Source organism: Carlito syrichta, unplaced genomic scaffold (assembly GCF_000164805.1).
Source record: "Carlito syrichta isolate Samal-C Ts95f unplaced genomic scaffold, Tarsius_syrichta-2.0.1 Scaffold305237, whole genome shotgun sequence".
Taxonomy (NCBI): Eukaryota; Metazoa; Chordata; class Mammalia; order Primates; family Tarsiidae; genus Carlito; species Carlito syrichta.
This window is the reverse complement of record NW_007249333.1, coordinates 373,893-400,617: the sequence shown is the minus strand read 5'-3', so window position 1 is coordinate 400,617 and position 26,725 is coordinate 373,893. Positions and strand designations below refer to the sequence as shown.

At 33.9% G+C, this 26,725-nt stretch overlaps 1 protein-coding gene across 1 annotated transcript in view; it reads right to left on the bottom strand.

Annotated features, from left to right (window-relative positions):
• Positions 1-26,725, bottom strand: part of CCDC102B (coiled-coil domain containing 102B) — a 199,711-nt gene that overhangs the window by 152,169 nt on the left and 20,817 nt on the right. The window contains exon 4 of the mRNA XM_021714109.1: positions 5,136-5,252. Coding sequence (XP_021569784.1) covers positions 5,136-5,252 — 117 coding nt within the window. The remainder of the gene's footprint in view (positions 1-5,135; positions 5,253-26,725) is intronic.

The following is a 26,725-nucleotide window of genomic DNA, read 5'->3' as shown; positions in this document are numbered from 1 at the left end:
CAAAAAAAAAAAAAAAAAAAAAAATGCAGAATGCTTCCATTACCACAAGGATGCACCATGTTGCTGTTTTATAGCTCCACCATCTACTCCCTTCATGCTCACATCCCTAGTAACTACCAGCCTGTTCTCCAAATGTTGTTACTTCCAAAATGTTATTTAAAAGAATCCTGGGGTATGTAGTCTTTGGGGACATTTTCATAAAACGTACTTCTCTGAAGAGTCATACAGATGGTTGCATGTATCAAGAGTTCATTCTGTTTTGCTGCTGAGAAGTATTCTAAGGCGTGACTGTCATAGTTTGTTTAATTTATTCATTCATTGAAGGTCATCTCCTCATTTCTAAGTGCTGGAATTTTCAAATAAGAGTACTGTAAAGAATCACCCACAGGTTTTATGTATTAATCAATCTAAATTTTCATTTCTGTGAGATAAATACCCAATAATTCAATTCAATTGCTTAATGGTATGGTAGTTGCTATTTTGGAAACTGCTGAACTGTTTTCCAATGTAATTGAATCATTTTACATTTTCTCTAGCAATAGGTGAGTGATCCAGTAGCTGTGCATCCTCACCACCATTTGGTATCGCCACTATTTTTTATCTTAGCTATTCTGATAAGCATGTAGTCATAACCCATTGTGGTTTTAATTTGCACTTTCCTGATAGCTAATATGTTCAACATATTTTTCTATGTTCATTTGCTGGAGACAAATTCTCTTGGTCTTTCTTCTTCTGAGAATTTCCTGTAGGATTTATTCACTTGATGTAGTATTTTGAATTGGCAGATTTTTTTAGAATTCAAATGATTGTGTACCACTTCTTTCTTACCTCCACAATCTCTGATGTGATATGTTTTGGACTTTTGTTCCCTCCCCCTTGATCCCCTCCCCATAGACAAAGTGTAATTTCCTTCTTGTGTTCTCAAGAATTTGTTTTCCTAATTTTTTGTTTGCTTGACTATGGTGTGTTTTGATATAGATATTTTGGGATTTATGCTCTCTGGGATTCATTTAACTTCTTGACTACAGATTAGACATTTGGTAAATTTTTATCTGTTCTTTGAGTACTATCAGTCACATACTATTTCTCCTTTCCTACTGGCCTCCAGTGATATAAATGTTTATCTTCTGTTAACATTCCACAGGTCCCTGGGACTCTACTCTTTTTGTCTAGCCTGTTTTCTTTCTGTCATTCAGAATGAATAATTTCTATTACTCTATCTTTAAGTTCACTGATTCTTTCCTTTGTTTTCTCCATTCATATTTTTTATTTCAGTTGTGTTTCTCAGTTTTAACATTTCCATTTGTTCCTTCCTTGTATTTTCTATTTACTTGCTGAGCTCTTCTAATTTTTTTCTTTACTGAGAACTCCTACTATTTTATTTGTTTTGTAAATCTGCACAATTGCTCATTGAAGCATTTTCATAATGGTCACTTTAACATCATACCAAACAGTTAATTCATTTCTGTCATTTCAGTGCTGGCATTTGTTGATTGCCTTCATTCATTTACTTTAATATACTTTGATTTTTGTTATAATGAAATGCTCAATTGTATCCTAAATATTTTGGATACTATGTTATGAGACTCTGAATCTTATCTAACATTCTCTGTTGAATGGGTTCCTCTGACACAACTCTGGAGAGTAAAAGAGCAGCACTGCCTTGTTACTTCCAGATATAGGTAGAAATTCAGGCTCCTCAACTGGTCTTTGCTAGCAGGTGTGGGGGTATAGTCACATTATTTTTTGTGATTCTGGTGTATTAAAGTATTAATATCCCAAAAGATTTTATTTTCTAGGTTGAGCTTTTCCTAGTAGTTTGGCAAGAGCAAGCAGACTTCTGTTGTGTTTTTGTTTTTGTTTTTGTTTTTCTGTGCCTATTGGCATCTCCAGGTTACTGACTTAAGTTCCACTTCTGGGATATATAGAGCATAACCCCAGGAAACTCATCAGTATGCCATTTTGTAATTCTCATCTTCCTTAGGTGGTATGCTCTTCTATCCAAGCTTGAAAATATTTTTTAAAGTTGTTTTATATATAATATTCAGAGATTTTAGTGATACTTAGCAAAAATATGAATTGATACAATTTTCTAAAGAACAATTTGGCAATGTGTATAAAAGATTTAAAAAATAAATATTCTATTTTCTAAGAATTAGAAATCATACTATTTTCTAAGAATAGTATGATTCTTAAGTCATACTATTTTCTAAGAATATTCCCTGAATCATTTTTAAATTACCAGAGATACATGTGTATATGCATACTTACTGCAGTGCTAATAATATATCTAAAGTAAACCAATTTTTAAAAATATGTTATATTTTAATTAAAGTATGGTACAACTTCACAGTGACTTATATGTAAACATAAAAAGTGATGATACATTTTAAGTAACTAAACAGGTTGCAAAAAAAGTATATTTTACACAATGAAAGTCCAGTTTACTTAATTATTTATATAATGAACATGTTTTAGACATGTAAATTTTAAAAGTCAATATAATAAAAGGAACTGTCATCCAAAAGGAATCATGTCACTTTACAAAGAGGTACTATCACAAGCAACTTCTTTGAACTAAAGTTGTTAACTTTTAAAATATATTACAAATTTAAAATCAGTTTATATACAACTTTTTGCATGCAATCTTGAAAATATCAAGTGTTTTAGAAAAAATATTCATAAAAAGCAGATCTGCTATGAGATTACTAAACAAAAGATGCAAAGAACCACTACAATTTAATCATAAAAAATTGAACAAGCTGATTAAAAATGATATTATCACTTGTACTATGACCACTTACATACTTATTCCCAAATTGTACCCTACATCTTGAAAATAAAATAAAATATGTTTAAGAGAAAAACAATGACATACTATAACAAAAAGTATTAGAATGGCTAAAATCCAAAACACAAAATTCTGTCAAGGATCTGAAAACTCTGATTTATTGCTGGTGGGATTGCAAAACAATGCAACCACTTTGGAAGACAGTTTAACAGCTTCTTTCATAACTAAACGTACTATTAGTATCCAGCAACTCATTGGTATTTACCCAAAGGAGTTGAAAACTTACATCAAACAAAAAAACCCTGCACAAGAGTATTTATGGAAGTTTTATACATAATTGACAAAATGTGGAGGCAATAAAGTTATTCTTCAATAGATGAATGAATTTTTTTAAAAGATTGTATCCCTAGACAACAGATATTATTCAACACTAAGAAAAAGAGCTATGCAGCCACAAAAAAAGAAACCTTAAATGCATATTGCTAAGTTAAAGAAGCCAATTTGAAAATGCAGGCTGCCCAGTGATTTCAACTTCATGACCTTGTAGAAAAGGCCAAACTATGGAACCAGTGAAAGATCAGTGGTTACTAGGGTCTCAGGAAAGAGAAAAATAAGTAGGTGGGTCACAGGGGATTTTTATGGCAGTGAAACGATTCTGTCTGATACTAAAAAGATAAATTTATGTGATTATACATTTATCAAAGCACATAGAATATACAACACAGAGGGAACCTTAATGCAAAGTACAAACTTTGGTTGATAATATGTCAGTATTGATTCATCAGTTATAATAAACATACGATACTGATGAAGAATGTGCGTGGTGGGGGAACCTGCAGAGGCAGGGAAGGAAGTATGTAGAAACTCTGTACTTTGTGTTCAATTTTGCTGTGAACCTGAAATAGTTCTAAAAAAAATTGTGTATATATAAATGTCCTCAGCTTCTGAGGAGAGTTATAATAAACAGCCATATGTGCCTTCCTCTGTTTCTGTCTTTAACTATTAAAAATGCTTTTATACAGCATGTTGTGCAATGCTTAATCAAAGATGTTGCTCAGAGCTGAGGGCCAAGAAAAAGTGTTACCTACCCCGGTGGTTTGATTTCTCTTAAAAAACAAAAGATGTGAAAGCCATTTTTAAATTTGCTTCTGACTTGGGTAAGATTTGTTTTCAACAATTCAGTCTTTCTCATCATGGGTTTCTTGATATGCACTTTTTCACCCCACAACTCCTTAATATGATTTGTAGAAAACATGTCAAGGGATGGTAATGATGCAACACGGAGCAACTCGAGGAAGATGTAATTCTCCCGAACAGCTTACCTGTCATTCCCAATATTAGAGCACTCTGCCTCAGACAGGCTTCCCCTTACAGTGTGTAATCTTTTCAAAAATTTTATATAATGACTATTATTATTACTATTATTATTACAATCTGTGGGACAAAGTAATCAGCAAGTGATAGAGCCATATCTAGCTCTAAAATCTATGTACTTTCCATTGCACTATATTCATCTGATATAAAATATATTCTGATGTGTGCTCAGAATTTGAGGAATTATGTAAAGAAGAAAACACCTAATGTAAGTCACCTTTCTCCCAGCCAATACTTTCATCAAATTCATTCAACTTCTTAAATTGTTTTTACACATTTGTATTCAAGACATTTTTTCTAGAATTATCTGTTACAAAATAAATTATGTGTGATTGCCCATTTTTATGCAGTCACACGGCTTTCTATGACATAGAAATAATTCAAGCCCTCTTACTATCTATAAGGATAATAATTTCTCCTTCATCTATGGTACAGAAAAGCACTCTGTGTTTACAAATTTCCGAAAATTCATTTGCTGATGGTCGTGGTACACTTGGAAAATAGATGTTTCCACCATTCCACCCACTTAAATACTTAAGAAATAAATTAACTATAGCCAAAGTAAATGTATTTTATCTCTCACTGCTTCTAGTTGCCAACAGCAGTGCTAATTCCACCAGAAACTGCCTGCCACATAACTTGTATTCATTGGTTCAGAAAATAAATTAACATACCTGATCTAGCAGCTGGTTGGACTCTTAGTACATATTTGCTCACAGTAAGACTTGTATTGGCTACAAGGTGGTTTTATAGTTAAATATTTTATCTTTGTAATATTCAAATAGTTCAGATCTAGTTATGGAGCAATATTATTTCACAGCATTTCAAAACATATATATCAGCTGATTTCATTATAAGGAGCATTCATCTTCATAACCAAAGATGCTTCAGTTATACTAAAAATAGCACATTATTTAAGAATAGGCAGATATGTTTTAATTTGTATTATAGTCTTTATCCAATATCTTACCTGTGTTCTTAATTCACAGATCACTCTATCTTTGTCGTTCTGAGATTTCAAGTCTTCCTTTATATTTCCTGATGTTCCTTCCATTTCATTTGCATGTTGGCCAGGAAGAATGACAAACTGAAAAATAAAAGTTAAAATTAGAATCATAGGATGCTACAAAGACTGGTTCCAGAATAATGCACAAGAGTCTTTCATTTTGCTTTAGTTTTTGTTTGTTTGTTAAACGTGAATTCCAGTAGGTTTGTTGCTGCTGTAATTATTATGGTTGAGTCATTTGTTACTACCCTTGTAGTTGAAAATATTGAAAATACTAAGTTATTAATAAAGTCAGCAAATCTTCATATATCCCAATTTATCAATTGAAAAATAAGCAAAACTCAGTTATCTCCACAAACTCCTAAACAACTTACCAATTGACTTCTAAACCAATCTAATTAACCCTAACTTTTTAGTCCTGAATATTAGTATCTCAGTATTCCCTGCAGTCATTCTTATGTCTATTTTTGGTATAGTATATTAACTGTGGAAAAGACAAACTTGGGCAATACAAAAAAAGTATATATATAATACTTGAGCCAATAAACCACATGTAGAACATCCACAAAACGTGCCAATACATTGCCATAGAAAACTAAGGCAGAAAAACATATGAAGGTGAGAAAAAATCCTATACATGCAAACAACAATTATTTCTCCACAGATGTTCTGAAAATTAGAAATTTTCAACAGAATCATGATATGTGATAAAGGCATAAAATGTGTAGTTGCACACGCATGTGCTATTTTGTTATTAACTTGCAAATATTTTCTAAACTATGCAGATAAATGCTTCCATCATTTGTACCATATAATTTGTAAACAATCTTATAATAATTTAGAATGCAAAATTTAACATTATAATCTCTGTTTAAAATAAAAAATTAATACTACTCATAATGTTGTTATTAATAGTAATATTAAGCATGTCTTAACCTCCAAGAATGGAATTTAATATATATTGTCTTAGTTAATGCTAACAACAATCCTATGTGCTAGGTGTTATTATTATTATTGCTACTCTACAGAAGAGTGAAGTTTTTTTTTAAGTGGCTTAAGCTAAAAACTGAAGGAAACAAATTTTAACAATGGGCATGTGAGCACAAAATAGGAATAACAAATGCTGGGCACTACTAAAAAAGAGGGAGAGAAAGGGGTATTGAGGGGCACACAGACACCCAGAGGGTACCATGTCCATTACTGCGAAAGGGGGAGAAGTTTTCCTAGAAGTCCAAACTTCAGTTGTATGCAAATTACTTATGTAACAAATCCTCACATGGGACCCTCAACTCTAAAATAAAAATAAATTAATTATTCGCCTAACCCTGAATTGTACTCCACATTTAAAAAAATTTTTTTAAATGTTCTTATCAAAGTCATTACCTGAATGCAAAATCAATATTGCATCTATGATTATAAAACTAAAGGCCATTGAAATAATTATCTGAAAGGCAATCAATATTGAGAGATAATAAAGAAAACATAGCAGAAAATGCCATAATCCAAATATTTGAGCAATTGTCTACATTATGGATAGAAACTAATTTACCAACAAACTGCAGAGAAACTCCATATTCAGAGTTGGTAACGTGGAGACAGCACATGGATGGTGAGAGTGGGAAAGAGTGATAAAACCACAGACTTCTTTAAACGTCTGTCTAAGCATGTTCAACCCACTATCATGTAAATTAAATAGACAGTGTGGCATGCCCTGGCCAAAATAAAATATGAGTCACTTTGGTAAAGAGAATTGTAAATTGCATGAGTAAAATGAAAGCAACTGGTTTTGGTTTATGTTCACCCCAGGAAAATCCAATTCATTCTGGTAATTGAGTGCTCCTAGTTTAACTTCTGAATGGTTCATCGTTTAACTCTCCTGTCATTAATCCACAGGGAATTAAATCAATTAATAAACCCTTTCATTGTTGACAGAATTTTCAACGAGCCACACCACTCAAAAAGCTAAGGGAGCAGAAAAGTAAGTTTTTTACAAACAATGGCAAAGGAAATCCATAAAACACCTAAAATAATTTCATTTTCATTCTTCACTGTTAGTGAAAAAAAGTCAAGAATCTATAGATATATGAAGAACCCAAGAGCATGAAAAAATGGAGTATGATCAAGATCAGGATTAAGAAACAGAATATCTGGCAGAGGCAAAAAAAAAGTATACAATGTAAAATATATATATTTTAAATACAATAATTACTGTCTTCAGAAAAAAATGAGAATATATTGCACTCACAAATTAAGGACATAACAATTTCAAAATCTTAATAAATAATATATAGTCCTCCAGGAAATTTTAAAAATGTCTCTTTAGAAATGTTTACTAGAAAAGTTGTTAAAAAAAATGAAAAGTTGTAACATAGAATTGAATGTTCCTATGTACTGAAGTTTAGTCTTGTAGCTACTCTCTTTATACATGCACTTTGTGGCACAGCTCGCATGTATCTGCTGCATGAATCGAAATGCTGACAATCTGTAAGTGTCTATCTCCAGTCTGTTGTACTCACTTGAACTTTGGATGCACATGTCCAGCTTCCTACTTTTCACCTCTATAGACATCCCAAACTCAACATGCCAAATTCAGAATGTCTCCACCAAACCTGTTTGTCTGTCATTCTTTATCATCTCAATAAATATCAACACCAACCTTCCCAAAACTATTGGATATATTAACTCTTTTATTTCTTTCACATGCCACATCTAAACTAAAGCAAATCAATTCAGCTTGTCCCTCACAATGCATAATAAATCTGATTACTTGTCTTTACCTCGACCACTCTCATTCCAATCAAAAACCACTATGATCTCCCACTTCAGTTATTTTAATAGCCTCCTTCCTTTCTAGTTCTGCATGTGGCCCCATATTTATTTATCAAAACAGTCAACAAATAAAGCTTTTTAAAAATCAATTCAGATCCTGTAACTCTTCTGCTCAAATCTCTTCCATAACTTCCCAATTCATTCAGAGTGTAAGTCAATGTCTTTATTTTCACTTGGTCCTATAATCTCTTAGTCCTCATCTCATACTCCTGGTCCTTATTTAACCCTAGCCTCTCTGTTATTCTCACTGCTCCTTGAACACTCTAGGCATAAGAGAGAAATAAAATAAAATAAAATAAAATAATGAATGAAATATTATACAACTAAAGCAATCAAAACAATATTGCAGAAAAATTGATGACTTGATTAATGAAACAACTATACCTTATCCATAAAAGCTTAATGATTTTGAAATTTTAAATGTATATTTGGGGCTCAAAATGACCTTAATTTTGACACTTGTCTCTTCAACTTAGGTTTGGATTAATGGAGTTGTAACTAAAATCTATTTAGCCTCTGGAAAGTTGAAAGCAACGGATTTATAGATGTTAAAGATGATGAATTTAGCAGAATTATTAATGTCATCCACAAATGATATATCACATTACTTAAGTTGAAAGTGACAGAAATAGGCGGCATCTGATGAAGTGAATGAGTCAGCATTAGAAGGCATTTTCCAAGTTCATGTCCTTTTACTTAATATTTACTTAGTATATTCTCTTTTAATGTTGTTCTTCTGAGATTGCTTCATAACATGGTTCCAAAACTACTCTTTAAAAATCCTCTTTTCATACTACAAAGTTAAACCAGGCAACTTGCCATACCTCTGACTTCAGAAATATCTGCCATAATGTTGAGTGTGGTGCCTCATGCCTGTAATTTTGGCATTTAGAAGGCCAAGGTGGAAAGATTGCTTGAGGCTAGAAGTTTGAGAGCAGTCTATGCCATAGTGGGACCTCACCTCTATAAAAAATAAGATTAAAAAAAATTAGCTAGGTGTGGTGGCTCACGCCTGTAGTCTCAGCTATTCTAGAGGCTGAGGCAGGAAGATCACTGAGCTCAGGAAGATTGAGGTTGCAGTGAACCGTGATCATGCCACTGCCCTCCAGCCTGGGCAATAAAGTAAGACCCTGACCGAGAGAGAGAGGGAGAGAGGAGAGACAGAGAGAAATAATTATCTGCCATAATTTACCTCTAAAATATTTAACATTATGTGTAACAATGTATTCTATATTCAGGTAAGCATGGAATGGAAAATCTAAAAATTTTGTCTAAGAAACAAAAATATAGTGTAACATAAAAAAGCTTTTTTATTTATCAGATATGGTAGGAGAAGAAAAAATAAGCACAAAAGAGCACAAAAATATCTGTGACACATCCTGTTATTTTCATTTTGCCTTACATTTCATCCTTCAAAATGATCTGAAACAACAGCTAATGCAGACTCTAAAATTCTAGACTTTGTGAAATAGTGTATTGAATATTTATGTCAATATTATTAACAATGTAGCATACTTTAATCTCCCATGAACACCAAGCCTACCATGTCTCCCATGACTCTCAACAAATGATCTTACAACTTTATTTGTAGATAAATAGAAGCTTTACAAAGTGAAGACCTCCAACTTCAAGTAACAAACTATACCAATTTGCATGCATCTGCACAAATATGTTTTTCCTTCTTTTCATTAAAGTACTTAAATATATTGTCTAGATTCAACGTCTAATCGCTTGTGCTCAGATGTCATACCTTTGGGACACTTGATGAACTCATTCTAGAAATTGTTTCTCTCCTATATGTTCAAATTCTCTTGATTTCTCCTCCATTAACATGTAATTACTCAATATTTTCCATTTAGATCGGTGATGAGGGAGTGTGAGAGATCAAAAAGATCATCTTTTTTTCCAGTCTTGGAGATTCCACTCAATGTTTTTGTTTCTTCTTACCATCAAGTGCCTTGAAAGAGTTGCGGCAACTTTTTGACATACTTTTTTCTCATTCATTCCTTCACTGGCCTCTGCTACCAGCATTTATCAGACTTTCCAGTATACAGTACTCAGCTCTGATCTTATTTATTTATTTATTTATTTTTAAATTTTATTTTATTATTATTATTTTTTTTGAGTTGGAGTCTCACTCTGTCGCCCAGACTGGAGTGCAGTGGCCGCTCCCGGCCACCGCAGCCTCGACCTGCTGGGCTCTGGCGATCCTTCCGCCTCAGCCTTCCGAGTAACCGGAATTATAGGCATTCGCTACCACGCCCGGCTGATTTTTTGATTTATTGTAGAGATGAGGTCTCGCTGCCCAGGCGGGTCTCGAACCCGCGGGCTCAGGCAATCCACTCACCTCAGCCTCCCAAAGGCGCGGGATTACAGGCTGAGCCACCGAGCCCGGCTAACTTTATTTAATCCTTGACATTATTCCTCATAGTTGGCACTGCCCGTGTTCAAAGATTTTCTTCCCTGGGCTCATGCAAAGAAAAACTTTCCTGCTCCCTTCCTTCTCAGATTTCTGGGTAATCTGTGCTTTCTTTTTTCTCTACCTTGTCTGGGGCCAGTCCTCAATTCTCCAATCCAGGGCCATCCTATCTACTCCCTTGGCTTTAGCCAGCATCTCACTCAGTGCTCACATTTCTATTCTGCATCCACAAATCCAAATGCCTACTAAATATTTCTCCCTCAACCTCAGCCTATTGAGAACTGAATTCATGGTCTTATTCCCTTAAGTTTTTGTTCTTGCTGAAACCAATTTAGTGAATAACACCTGACTAGCAAAGTCAGAAACCTGTAACTGCTTCTTCTCTGTCACCTCTCCTGCATTTCCACACATTTGCAGCATTCAATTAATATCAAGCATTGCTGTTTACTTCACTCTGTATTTTTTAACTTCCCCCTTCTCCTTCTTCACCAAGCTTTTACACTTAATTGTTTCTCTCTGTATTATCAGGACAAACTCATAACAGTTTTCTCATCAACTTCATCCCCTCAATCTCTTCTCCACACTGAATTTTGAGCTATATTTTTTGAAATTGTAATCAAGTTCACCCTGGCCAACCCACTGCAATGACTCTCCCCATTGCCTTTGTGTTGACATACATTTTAAAGTGGCTCTTGAGGTAAGTATTGAATATTAATTAGTTCAAGGTATAAGATCAAGTGTTTAAGAGGTTCTGGTAACAATATCATATTTTAATGAAAAATGATAAATATAAGAAGGAAATGTTCCCAGATAAAAGTATACTCCAATGAAGTGGGCTTTGGGATATTCAACAGCAAGGTTAATTTTAAGTAATTTGTATTAGAAATGCACAGATAAGTCTTCAAATGGATACAGAAGTCACAGACAAGCTCTTTATGCTTTAGATAATTGCTATACAAACCTTAGCCAAAACCCTTTAAAGTATGTTTTACCTAATTGTCTCACTTAATTTTTAAAAATGGTAAGAAAGACATAAAGAATGTTTACGTAGACGAATGAAAGTTTTATCGTATCCTTTAAGACAAAATAAGGACACTCAGGAACTTAACTTTGCAGTCTTTTGCTCTCTTGCTATATATTCTTTACATTTTTTGTTTATGTTAAAATAGTATATTTATATTCAAAATCAAATTTCTAGTGAATTTTAAATACTAAAATTTTAAATAGAATCATGCCACTTAACTGTAAGGAATATATCTAAAAACCAGACATTTTATATTCACTATCATCAATTCAAAAAATTTTTTATTACTTGAATATTTATTTCCATCCCATTGCCTCCAGATTGTCATACTGTGATATGTAAAATGTTTATACTTGAAAATATTTTTACTCTATAATATGCAATAAAATTGTGTGTATAAAATATGCATGTACATATTATTATTGTGAGGCTTCAAATGTTTAAAAATGTGTTTTGAATTGAATTAGCCTAATAATTATTAGTTTCATAGGTTGTTTAAAAACATGACAAGATTGTACATTTTTGGTAGGTAATTATTAAATATAAACTATTTTCTGGAAATGCATGTCTTAATGAGATGGATGGGCATGCATTTTTCAATTAATTTTTGTGTCGATTGATAAAATTGCCTATTGATAATGAGATAAGAATTATTATTATTTTGTTAGTATAGGCACTGAGAAAATTGATTACACATATTAGATAGACATTGAAGATGTTTCTTTATCGCAGAGTCATTGCTTGTTTTACCTCAGTATTCTTCTAAATATACAGTTAACACATTTTCATCTAATATTAGAATATATTTTTTAATATTTATAAGCTGATCAGTCTGGTAGGTCTTACTGCAATGTTCTTATACAAAAGAAAATTAGAAACCACCTGAAATACTAAAGATTTGTGACCCATTGATTATTTTCTATCTCAACAACAATATTTGAAAATATCTCTTTGCTTTCATACTCCCAAATTTTTTTCTACTCTGGCAAAATGCTTCAAAATAACACCCTAGAGTTATTGCATGCTTTTCATTTGAAAAGTAGATGGAAGATCAGGGAAAGAACTTGCTTGCAGTGCACTTCCAGATTAATTTATGAAAGACCATATATGGAAGTCGCCAATCTGGAATTGAAAGTCATATAACTATTTCCATTCCCGTGGGAAACTGTGGGAAGATGTCAGTGGTATAGTGGTGACAATTATTTCAATGTCTGAAAATTTCTCCATAAAAGTCAGAGCAATGAGGTTAACAAAATAAATTTTTTAAAACTTATGAATGCCCTTAACAAAGTTAGGTGAAGAGTTTCCTTTAACAGTAAGTTAAGATAATCCAACAACACTTCAAGAATTGCAGTGTAGCAGCACCTGTATGAGAAAATGTAAGGAAAGAACAGGACCTGGGAACAGAAGAACTCTTAAATGGCAGTAGACATGCTCTCACAAGTGTGTCAGGTCAATGCTGAAACCAAGAGTTTATACATTTTGATTTGGATGATTTGACTGAATGTAAGAGGACTTTAGAACAGCCTGAAGAACTAGAATAGTCTGAATCCTATACACTCTGAAAACTATCCAAAACAACAAGAACAAATCTTTCTTCATACACACATCTTACACTGAGAAGAAACTACTGATATTAGAATCCATATTGAGAGAAACAGGGACATTACAGGCAGAGAAAAGAAATAATCCAAATAAAAGTAGGAGCCGGGCTTGGTGGCTCAGCCTGTAATCCCGCGCCTTTGGGAGGCTGAGGTGAGTGGATTGCTGAGCCCGCGGGTTCGAGACCCGCCTGGGCAATGAGACCTCATCTCTACAATAAATCAAAAAATCAGCCGGGCGTGGTAGCGCACGCCTGTAATTCTGGCTACTCAGAAGGCTGAGATGGAAGGATGGCTGGAGCCCAGCAGGCGAGGCTGCGGTGGCCGGGAGCGGCCACTGCACTGCAGTCTGGGCGACCGAGTGAGACTCCAACTCAAAAAAAAAAAAAAAACAAATAAAAGTAGGATATGGGACAGAACCCGACATTTTTGAAAAAGACAGGGCCATACATTTGGACATCTTATGAAAATATTAAGAATATTAAGCTCTAGAACAATGAAGTCAGAAAATGTGTCTTGCGTCAATCATTTTTATTATAAGAACACAAAAATTAAATTCAAAAAGATTATAGTTGATTGTAGTTGAATATGATGTTATTGTAAAGACAAAAGGATAAAGAATAAAGTTCTTCCTGACAGTGAAAGTATGCTACAGATAATGACATTTTCTAGAAATACATGCCCACTACGAAGAAAGAATTAAATTTTCCTATGTGATTGCAACTAAGTTAATAAAATAATAAAAATAAGAAAGTAGCAAAACCCAAGAATTAGCAAAATATAATAGTGCTCGGGAAAGGATTACAAACCAAAGAAAATTCATTTCGCTTCAAGTCAGTTTTTATTTTCATGAAAAATGAATAAACAGGCAGAAATAAGATCTCCATATAAATATGTTAACTGAGATGAATTTCCACAAAAATCTTAGAGAGCTTCTCTCTGGGTGACCTCTCTTGTTTTCTTCTTTGTACATTTCTGCCTCTCCTATAAAGGATAAAAAAGTCAAGGGGAAAAAATGGAAAGAGAAATCATTTCAGAATAAACTAGAAGGAACACAAGAGCAAATACATAGATAATGCCTTGAGCAAAGGTAAAAAGAAATAACATGCTAGAAATCCAAAAGTAATAAAGATAGATTAAAAATTATTGCAGAAACCACAGTAAATAAAAGAGGAGGCAAAAAGATTTTAACATGATTTATGTATCCTAGTTTTTCCCATTAAAGTAGCCAAGAAATTAGGACCATTTAAGGAACAAAGCATCTATTTATGCACAGATTGTGATCTTGACATATTTCCAACTAAAAGAACCCTGGACTCTGAAGAAATTGCTTATTGCAGCTCTAAAACAGGATAGTCCCAGTGTAGCTACTAGGATTTTGTCCATTGTGCTCAGCAGATAACATAAAGAGGTTTCCACTCTCTAAATATGGTAACTTTTGGATATTAGTAGGGATAATAACTGTAATAGTTTGAAACACATCCAATGAGCTTAAACTTGTATTCATAATGGTACTAAAAAAGAAAAATATATCAAGTTTGATCAGCCTTGAGAAATGGTAGTGATCTAATTCATTATTTTGTTAATAGATGATAAAAAGAAGGGTAAAACTATTGTGTATCCTGAGTTATCTAAATGAATAAAACATTATAGGAAACAAATTTCTTGGCCAGGCACGATGGCTCACTCCTATAATACCAGCACTTTGGGACGCAGAGGTGAGAGGATTGCCTGAATCCAAGGGTTTGAGACCAGCCTGGGCAACTTGGCTAAACCTCATCTTTATAATAAATAAAAAGAAAATTAGCCAGACATGATGGCACATGGTTGTGGTTCCAGCTACTTGGAAAACTGAGGCGGAAGGCTCACCTGATCCCAGCAGGTCATGGCTGTGGTGCCGTGAGCATGCCACTGCACTCCAGTCTGGGTGTCAGAGTGAGACTCTGACTCAAGAAATAAAATTAAATTTAAAAATTCTCATTTCAGCATTCCAATTAATAACATGCAGAAATAATTGAATTGGAATATCACAATTTTGCAACTCCTAATTAATGTAGAGCTATAGAGGCAATGGGTATCAAACTGCTAATACCACAAAGAGAGAAATCAGATATCATGTGACATCTATGAAAAAGTCTTGAAATAAAATCAAACTAAATCCTTTAAATCCAACTCTCATTTTATAAGAAATGTAGAGAGCACAGAGTAAAATAGCAGATCATACTGCAGTATAGGGTGCAATCGAAATACTCCAAACTAAAATTCTACACAAATAAGACTGTTTCTTTAGTAAATAAATAAGAAGAAAAAAGAAGAGAGATGAAGAAAAATCTATACATAAAACACATTTTTAAAAGATATATCTAATCAGCATGCCTGAGCTTCATTTGATTTCTGATTCAAATAAGTACATTGTGAAAAACTGCCATAATTTTTATTAGAAAGTTGAAAATGTAAAGACTAAATATATTAGCAAATGATTTTTAGCTTTTTACATTTAAAATATTATACTTATTAATAGTCATTATGTTTTGAGATACATGCAGAAATAATACAGGGTAACACACAGACAGAATAAAACAAGGCTAAAATATGGTAGAGGAATAAAAAAGATTGGCCATCAGATAATAATTATTAAATATGACTGATTCAAATACTGGGGTTTATTATAGTAGTCCTTCTATTTTTGCATATAGCTAAAATTTTTCATAATAAAAAGTTTTAAAAATAATCAACTGTTTGCCTTCTCACTGTACATAATCATACTTGAAGAGTAGCCCGACATAAAGATTTCTGATTTATCTTAAAAGTACAAGACCTATTAATTTACAGTCTTTCTTTCCTGTTAACAATTTACTAACAGGATCTCCCATCTATTAAAGACATGATTACTCTTTGACGTGGAACTATGTAGCATTTATGTAATAGGAGGCTAACTATTATCTTCTCCGCATGATTGTAGGAGTGCAGGTAAATATGGAGAGAAGAACTACCAGATCACAAAATTGGAAATCAAAAAATATTATAAAATAAGTCTTATTGCGTCCATTATAAATTATTCAAATGGCTGTTTAGAATAAGCATAGCCATTCTGTAATACTACTTGTATCAGTTGCATTAAAGTGAAGGTTCAGTGCTTATTTCAACAATCCAAGGTTATATATTTTAGCTGATAGCTGATTTTTGTCCACAGAGTCACTGAAAGGCCAGATTATTTATTATTCTTAACAGTTATATCCACAAGGTTATAAAGGATATCACATGGTCAATAAAGAATTAATCATGACTTGCAGAGACTGTTGATCTGGAAAGTTTAATTTGTATTTTGTCATGTTGACTAGCATATACTTCAGCTAAAATAAAATATCTAATAAAGGAATACAGCAGAGTATTGCTTTTATGTGATTGTGTATCAATCTATAAATTTAGAAGGAGATAATTATATAAATTTGTTCAATCAGTAGAAAGAAGTTATTTTATAAAATTATTGACAAATGTCAATCTCTTTTAGAAATCAACCATTTTCCATTATTTCATTTTTAATCTGAAAATATGACTGTTTTTCCCTGAAATTTTGAGTTAATCATTTCTAACAACTTCAAAAACTAAATCACAGGAAATAAATTTTATTTCTTAGTTGCAGTTTTCAAATAAAGTATCTTAGCATTTTGATAAAAGAATAGCAGCAGAGTGGGCCAAAGTGTACTTACTGAAAAGCAATACAAAAAAATTATGTTCTAGTTCCATCCCTGATGAAGCCATTTTGTGCACTTTGGCAAGTGAGACTTTCTGGCCCTCAAGTTTACCTTACTTGCCATGAAAGAAGGAAGAAAGGCTAGATTTTATTCTAAGTAACTTTTTGTGGTTCTGTAAAAGTGATAAGTTGAAATTATGTCTCTTAATAAATTAGTGGTAGGAAGAATGATTAACAGTTTAGAAACCATGTAAAAAATAAAATGTCACACAAAAGGAGGTGAGAGACTTTGTTCTTTAATTCAAAAAGAGAAAAATGTTTTCATAATAATTATTATTTCAAGAAATTATCATAACTTACCAAAACATTCACAAATCACATTATTTTAAAGCGTATTTTATATCATAATTAACTGCCTTTTTAAAATATTATATTTAAAAGTTAAAAAAAAGAATACTTTTAACATACCACAATGTTATGACTGCTAGCCAAGGTGAACTAACAAGAGGTCAAATTTGCAAACCTGAAACAACTAAAAAGTAGGACAAAATATAGAAAACAAATGTAAAGACATTAAATACCAGGCAATCCTTAAGAAGTGGGGAACAAAAAATAGACTAAAATTGCCCAGCTACTGTCTGGAAGGAATTTTCAGTCCATACAGGTAAACAAGGAAGAGTCCAGAGGTAAGCAAGGTAGTCTTCCTGAAGGGATGGAACTGGAAGGCCAAAGAAACTGAAGCATAGAGTTTGCAAGGACAGCACCATCAAAGAAAGAATGCTGGGGGCCACAGAGTTTCAGCGGGAAGGTGATCAGTGCACACTTGTAAAAAAAACTAATGCACCCAAAAGGATGAAAAGGAACCACCTCAGGTTTCACACAAGACCGTGATGATAATCTCTATTCTCCCCAGCCATAGTGGAAAACCTTATAATTAATTCACACTCCATTAGGTAAAGTAGTCCATCCAAATAATTTTGTCTCAGTACTTAGTGGGAAAAATAGCCCTAGACTAAATGCTACTCTCATTTCATACCATAAGACTTAAAAGCTTCAAGTCACAAATGATATGTTTCCAAGTAATGAAAATCAGGTCTCAGAACAAAATTTGAGGATAATTATAAAAATTTGAAAATATTCATCACTCAATAAGATAAAATTCATAATGACAAGATCCCAAACAAAAATTGCACCTCGTGGTCAGTGGTCCAGTTGCAGTGGGCTGCATCTGTAATTCCAGCCCTTTGAGAGGCTAAGGCAAGAGGACATTGCATGAGGCCATGAGTTCAAGACCAGTCTGGGCAACATAGCAAAACCTCATCTTTACAAAAAATTTTAAAAAATAGACAAGGTTGATGGTGCATGCCTGTAGTCCTAACTTCTCAGGAGGCTGAGGTGGGAGGATATTCTGAACCCAAGGGTTTGAGGTTGCAGTGAGCTATGATAGGTCACTGAACTCCAGCCTGGGCAACACAGTGAGACCTTGTCCCTAAAATTTTTTTAAATTAATTATATGTAATGCAAAAAGTAAAAAATATAACCCATAACAATGAAAAAAAATCAGTGAAAACTGCCTCAGAAATAACACAGCTGATAAAATTAGTACTATAGTGACCAAGAGATCCTTAATGTTCCTCCTTGCATGACAAAGCTTTAGACAGGTTTATTTGCAACTTTATGCCCTTGACTTCCCTTTTCTTAAAACACTTAATTTAAAAATAAAAACAAAATCAAAACTTGTCATTGCAAATTCTTTCTCTGCTCTTTTAAAGACTAAATAATTTCTTGGCCTCTTGCCAGTTTTATATATCCCAAAAATATATTTCCTGAAGACCTAAAAACCATTTCCTTGAAATGTAAGCATTAAAATAAATAGTGATTTTTCCCCCTTCTATGTGGCAAGGTAGGAGCCTAACTTCAATAGGCATCAATTAGCAAAGACAGATGGCTTCATCACTGAGAACGACATTTGAGAACTCAGGGCCAAGCATAGTGGTTCATGCTTGTAATCCCAGCACTTTGGGAGGCTGAGGGGAAGAGAATTGCTTGAGCTCAGGAGTTCAAGACTACCCTGGGCAATTATAGCAAAACCTCGTCTCTACAAAAAAAAATTTTTTTAATTAGCTGGCAATAGTGGCGTGTGCCTGCATTCAGGAGGCTGAGCCAAGAAGATCGAGATTGTGGTGAACAATGGTTGTATCACTTGACTGCAGTCTGAGCAACAGAGTGAGACCCTTACCCCCAAGAAGTAAATAAATGGAAATTAATAAAATAATAATGGCCAACAAATAATTAATAGTTGATAATACAATAAATTAAAATAAAAGATAGAATACATAACTAAAACTCAGGAATATCCCAACATCCAACTGATCAAAACTCCCTTCCTAACATCGACCAGTACCAGTAATTCTCCAATGGTTCATGACAGTGAGACTTCAAGGGAGGGCAACAGGCAAACATGAGAAAAACTTCAAGCTGCCTAGAATACCATAATTAGAGTGCCTGACAAAGCGGGGAAGAGGATTCATATTTGAAAAACATTTTTAAAACATAATAACCAGGAATTTTCCAAATTTAATAAAAAGTATGTACCTACAGATCCAAGAATTACCACAAACTCTAAGAACAAAAAATGTGAAGAAGACCAAACCAACATACATCAAAATCACATTGCTTAAAACCAGTGATCAAGCAAAAAGTCTCAAAACCAGTCACAGAAAAAGACAAATTGATGTACACATCATGAATGAATCTCTAAATTGGTATGCTGGGTGAAAGAAAGTGGACAAAAGAATTCAAAATGCATGATTCCGTTTTTATAGAATTCTAGAAAATGAAAACTAATCTATAGTGACATAAGGTAGATCAATGGTTGTCTGAGGGCCACATCATATAGACATATCACAGGTAACATGAAGTAATTAAATGTCTTCAGGTCTATGCAAAATTATTCTCCAGAACTCAGTTACCTCCCTGTGGCCAGAGAGAAGAACCCAAAAAAGATCAGACTAAAGCCTGAGAAGATTAGATTTTCTGCAGTAGATTAGCATTTGAGAATTTATCAGACCTTAAATTGAGTTATAGAAAAATAACAGACTAAAAATACAAGCACCAGTGTGTGACATGTACAAAGTAGTTTACTGAAAAATCATGTACAGAAGCAAAAGATTGAAAAGAGATAATATACATCATTAGGAAAATAATTAAATAAATTATGGAGCCATCACACTGTGGAATATTCTGTGACCATTCAAAAAACATGAATTTGCACTGCCCCAGTTGACCCAGAGTTTTGTCCAAGATGTTGAGTAGGCATAGAAAGTTAGAGTAAAGAATTTATAATAGGATCCAGAATATTAAAGTTACAGAATACTATAAATGTATGTACACCCTGGCCTTCAGTTTCAGGTATACAAATACTGTATGTTTATAGGTTTACATATGTATCTGTATATGGTTTTGTATATGAGCATGTAAGAAGACAAAAAGGACTTGGGATGAGGATATAAGATAAATAGGGCAGGAAAAAAATGCATATTCAAAAATAAACTGTACGTTAAAATTTAAAGTAATGTAGGATAGAATATATATATTTTGCAAATTTATGTGTGTTTATATGTGTATTTAAGCATGTATTCAAAAATAAAATCAAGAAAACCAAAGGGATGAATCATTTCTCAAAGAAAAGATGAAAAATCTGTACCTAGAACACAATAATCTACTTTAGCTCGAATCCCTGGGTCATTTCTCAAAGATTTTAGAAACTATAGAGTGATGCCTCTATGGAGACAGGTAATCAATCCATTCTACTCTGCATATTCAAGGGAAAACATTCCCTGAGAGCAATGGAAAACTTTGCAAGGTTCTACTTGCAAAGATAAAATATGAACTCATTAATGTCTCAAATAACCAACAATAAGTGAAATGTTTTAAAAGACTCAAAAACATGCTTCTTTAAATGGTTCCATTAATAAGACAAGAAGACAGTTTATAATCTATAGATATGGAATATATATATACACACATATATATGGAGATGTATATATTCCATATGAGGGCTTTTTATTTTATTCACAATAAATATTTTAATCAATCACATCTATAAAAACAAATACATCATTTTTGTGATTTTTAGGAAAATATCATATAGAAATATCTTCAAAATATATTTTTAAAACGGATACTATTTTAATTAATTACTTTTAAACTTGTTAAACATTACAGAATATTATTCTGTAGGTTTCTTTCCCTCTCTTTTCCCACAGTCCTGAGTCACTCGGCTAACAAAGAAGTGGGAATTACAGGGTATAAAAAATAATGGGAAGAAAACATGTTTTAGATTTTTGCCTATAGATAAACAGAGTTTTAAAACGATTGGCATTATTTACTTCTTAATTATTGTCTGAAGTTGCACATAATCATTATGTTATTAATACTAGGGAATAACAAATAATCCTATTTGAATCTATTTTATTGAATCTAAAGTATGTGATTTAATTTGATCAAGTAAAATATTAGTGCCAACCGTGGCCACAATGAAACAAGATCTTACATTTCTGCAAAACTTTAGAAATTAAAATGTTTTCTCTTGTTTTCTGACTCAGCTCTTTTCTATTAAACATGAGATGGTGACCTGTATTTCTGCCAAAACCAGTTTCTTTCAAGAAAAATACACCTTGCAATATATATATTTTTCAATAATTTTTTATTTTAAAAAATATCAGCATAGTGTGTACATTCTGTATTGGGTTTTGACAGGGAAAAAAAGGGTAGAAAATTACAGAAACTCTGAAAACCTATGTGAAGTGAAAGTCACAAAATTCCACTCGTTTGAAACATCCAAAATAGGCAAATCGACAATCTAAAATTAGTTAATGGAAATCTTAAGACTGTGGGGGTTGGACGGAAATGAGAATTGACTGCTAATGGGTACTGGATTTCTTCTTGGGCTGATGAAAATACGCATTCTAAAGTTGATTATGGTGCTAGTTACATAACTCTGTAAGTATATTAAAAACCACTGCATTGTGTACTTTAAGGGAATAAACCATATAGTAGGAGAATTATATTTCAATCCATCTGTTAAAATATGTAAGAGCAAAGGTTGTTTAAGTGAAAAGGTTTACAACAATTATGCCCTCTAACTAAATTTTAAATCTCTAAGAGCTTCGAATGTTTTGAACATTTTTAATCAAATGATCTGAAGCACACCAGGAGCTTTCTCGCTTTTTAATTTGTCTTGTTGGCAGTCTGTCTTAGGAAGAATCAAACCCTACTCGTTCACTTCACTCTGTAGTTCATCATTTAACATTGGGAATGTGTTTCAAAGTGTAGAATTTCATACTTCTCAATATTGAAATAGCCCTTGAACATGTGATGCTGCTTGCTTTTATGTAAATAAGTTACTTTTGGAAACACTCTCCATCTTCTATTATTTTTCACTAATTTGGTGACTCGAAAATTGCTAATACAGCCCCTAACCCTCCCCTAACCCAGGGCATTCCTGCAGTCTTCGGGGAAAGGAGTCTGACCTATGCAAATCTTTTCCACAACCAAATAGCTGACAAAAATTCATTTTCCTTTTTTGAAACTTTGTGCCTTTTTGTGTGAACAATGCAGGCATGTAGAATCAGCCAAAGCCACCTACCTAATGAAAGCAAAAGTCAGAACAATGGTAAATAGGCCAAAAGTCAGCAGTCCTAACCCTCAGCAACTTTCCCTCCTGGTCCTAAAGTATTCATTATCCACCCCCTCCCCGCCCCCATCAAGGCCATCTGCAAGTATTCTCACTGAGTCGGACCCTGAGGCAACAGAAGAGCCCACAAAGATTAGGAAGTGATTGTTTCTACCCTCCAGGTGATTCCATTGTCTCTGCAAATAGGCAGAGTGTGAGTGTGCGCGCTTATACACAGCACAAGGTGAGCCCTGGGTAACAGCGCTGTAAAGATGACCGCCATCTAGTGGAGTCTTGGAGGTTAAACTAAAAGAAAGCAGAGGATTATACATAAATTTTTATGTATCTTTTTTATAGAGTGATTTGAGTTCTCCCGGGTATATTTCCAGTAGGGGGATTGTGGGGTCATGTGGAAGGTCGATTTTTAGAACTTTTAGGAACCACCAGAGAGGTGGGATTGGCAGTAGTGGGAATCTGCCTGGGGAAGCGGGGGGCATACCTCATCAACAAGGGTACCTGCTTAATGAATATTTGTATACCTCACCCTGAACTGTACCCCATATCTTTAAAATAAAAAAATTTAAAAGTTAAAAAAAAGATTTTATGGAACCTACATTTTTTGCAAGTTGGGAGGAAATACAAGCAAATATTTATTTAAAATAAATAAGCACAATACAGCAATTCACAAGCTTGGGAAAGCTGTCAAATTCCATTAAAATCACAAAGTCAGGGGGAAAAAAGTTCTATGACTATGATTATATTTACTTTGAACAACTTTCAGTAGGACAGTGACCTATTCATATCAATTTTTATAGAAAGGGCTTGGTTTTTTTCCAGAATAGTTTATCGTTGTTTAAAGAATGAGATTGGGATTAATGAGCTCATAATGTAACATATAATTTTGTTTGCAAAATTAACACTTTGAAGTTTATATTCTACAAATATAGGTATTCTAAAAAATTACATTTTATGTCATTTTAATTTAAAAGCATGATGCACTATAAAGTCTGCTGCAGAGAGGGGAGGATTTCCATATTGACTAGGTATACATGAGAAACATATCAAAACTATGTTCCACTATATCGAAACTGTATATATTATGGACTCAACTTCAACTTGGCAAGACCAAATAATTATTTTCCATGTCCATCAGAGAAGAAGATAAGGGTATAAGACAGAAAGTCAAAGTAGAAAGAGACAGATATTTAAACAAGTATATGTCAATTATCTCACATTAGAAAATTGTACAAAAAAGCATGAGATCATATTTACATCCTGCCAGGAGCTCTGTCAAGGTCCTGTCAGGGGCCCACACACAGGGAAACTCTGAAACTTGAACTTCTTTAGCTTCATGGTAAACCAGCCTCTACAGAGGAGGAATCATAGCTCTTCACCTTTGTAGAATCATCAAAAAGTGAAACAAATAAAGCACCCACTATTTTTATGTTAGCACAATCTCAATTCTATAATATCTATAAAATATTTAAAGTCAACTTAATACTCAATATAAAGAGTAAGTTAAAGTATATACGTCTGTATCCTTGGATTTCCATAGATTCAACTGCACATTAAAAAATCCATAGATTCAACTGCACATTAAAAACATTCAGCAAAAAAATTATATAAAGTCATACAAAGTAAAACTTAAATTTGTTAGGCACCAAGGTCTAGCAAAGACACACACACACACACACACACACACACACACACACGAGAGAGAGAGAGAGAGAGAGAGAGAAGACAGAGAGAAGAGAGAGAGGATTATGAAGGATGACAAGTTCTAATATCTACAATTGGTGATCTGGAGACCCAGGAGTACCAGCCACTGTAGTTACAGTCTGAAGGAAGGAAAAAACAAAAAAACAAAAACAAAAAACATAACCCAAGTTCAAAAGCAATCAAGCAGGAGGAGATCCTGTTACTCACAGGAATGTCAGACTTTTTATTCAACTAATTGGATGAAGACCACTCGAATGGGTAGAGAAGTGGAGGAAGCAATCCACTGTACTCAGTCTATGAATTCAAATGACAATCACATCCAAAATACCCTAAGCCTATCCAAATAATGTTTGACCAAATATCGAGGCAACCTGAGGCCCAGCCAATTTGACAGATAACATCAATAGTCTCTGTTCGTCCTTGGGATCTCTATGATTCCCTTCAGCTTTGTGATCTGACACATTAAAGTGACAGATCTCAATTTGGGGTGTAGACTACGATAACAAGCTTCTCAAAAATACTGATATCCAAGAAATACTTCTAACCAATTAAATCAAATTCTCTGAAGAAGGATCGAAATATGTACCCCCAAAAAAAGTTTTTTAAGCTGGCTGGGCACGGTGGCTCACTCCTAAAATGATAGCACTTTGGGAGACAGAAGCGAGAGGATTGCCTGAGCCCAGGGGTTTGAGGTGACCCTGGGCTACTCAGGGAGACCTTGTCTCTACAATAAGTAAATAAATAAAGTAGCTGACTGTGGTGGTGCACACCTGTGGTTCCAGCCACTTGGATCGCCTGAGCCCAGCAGGTGGAGACTTTGGTGGCCATGACTGTGCCACTGCACTCCAGCCTGGGCAACAGTGAGACTCCAAATCAAAAACAGAAAAAGAAAGAAGCTTCGTAGGTAAATCTAGCAGATTCTGGTAATACAAAACAACTGCATTAAGGAATGTTTAATTTTTAAATGGATATTCAGATTAACTATGTGAAAACCCTTACAAGATTCCACCAGTACCTCGTTTTGTACAGATGTTTGAATATAAATATAGGAGTGTATTTTCCATTGACTTTGATCATAACTTCAGAACATTATAAAGGAAACTTGCCTCAAGTGACAATTAGACATTCTAAAATGCATTTCAAAGAATACCCTCTGATCCAGGATGTCATCTGTGTATCTTCAAACCTCCCATATGATCCCTGGAAAAAGACTGACTACAAAAGCTTTCTTGTCTTTATGATTTCTTAACTCTCATTGAAGAGAAAGCTACTAATTAGGACACACTACAGCCCTGGAGAGGTATTGTCGATACTTTGAGTTTCTGCCAAGTCCTTAGCCCCTTCTCGTAATGCCTGGATAAAGGGGAAGTGGGCACACCCTCAAGGAGAAGGAAAAAGGCAAGTGTTCTGGTCCAATCTCCTTTCCACACAAAAACTGGACCTCCGGGTTAAGAAACTAACACTATTTACTCAGAGGGGAATCCTTTATCTATGAACTGCTTTTATTGAATACTCTTGTGAAAGGACTTTTGATAAGAAAAAGTATTTTTTTATGTGCATGAATCATACAAAATATCTTATTTAGCCAGGCATGGTAGCACACCCTATAGTCCCAGCTATTTGGAAGGCTGAGGCAGAAGGATCGCCTGAGCCCAGCAGGTCAATGCTGGGTGGCCATGAGGGTGCCACTGCACTCCAGTCTGGGTGACAGAGTGAGACTCCAACTCAAAAAAGAAAGAAAGAAAGAAAGAAAATATCTCATCATCTGGGATATAAAATAGAAATGTTTCACAGACCAAATGTTCCTCACTGTGTGAAAAATTGTCATTGTGGGAAGTACTTACCTGTGTAGCTCACTTAGAGACCTTGTCTTTTATTTATTTTTAAGTCTGCTTTTATCATTATTCTCAAATGTTAACTTCTATAGATTAATTAAATGTTACCTAGTTTCTTTTGCTGTTTTAAATTTTAAAATTGTGTCACTTAATGTAACTTATCTTTTTCCTTATCTTTTTTTATTTCTACAAGTAAAGTGGATTCTGAATAACCTCCATTTCTTTCATAATTCTTATGATAGACTCAAGTTAAGTAAGTCATCTCAGTGTTCTGAGGGTTACCTTGACAATGTCTATAAATTACCCACTAGTAGTTTAATTAATTCTGACTTACATAATTTAGTGCTTACATTATTCCAAATTGTGTTTGTTTAAAAGGTCTGGGAAGGTACTTATATCAGCAAAGTGGCATCCCATATGGTTCTTTTTTAATACAGTTGCAGAATTTTGCTAAGGTGTTTATCTGCCTGGTAAGCTAATTTATGTTGTGCAAAGAATAAGCTAAAGAGATTCTCATGATGGTTAGGAACTCAGGGACCAAGATTCATTCCAGTGTTTGAGAAAATCTAAAATCCTTAGAGATGAAGTGCAATAGACTCATTTGACCAAATAAAGACAAGTCTAGGAGTTCAACTACCCATAGTGTTGGGAGCCGGCCACGGAGGCCCACTGAGCGTTAGGGATCAGGAAGGGCCGTTGATCCCAAGACCACTAGGATGCGTTCGGGAGCTATTGACCCCATTTCCTCCCCCTTTC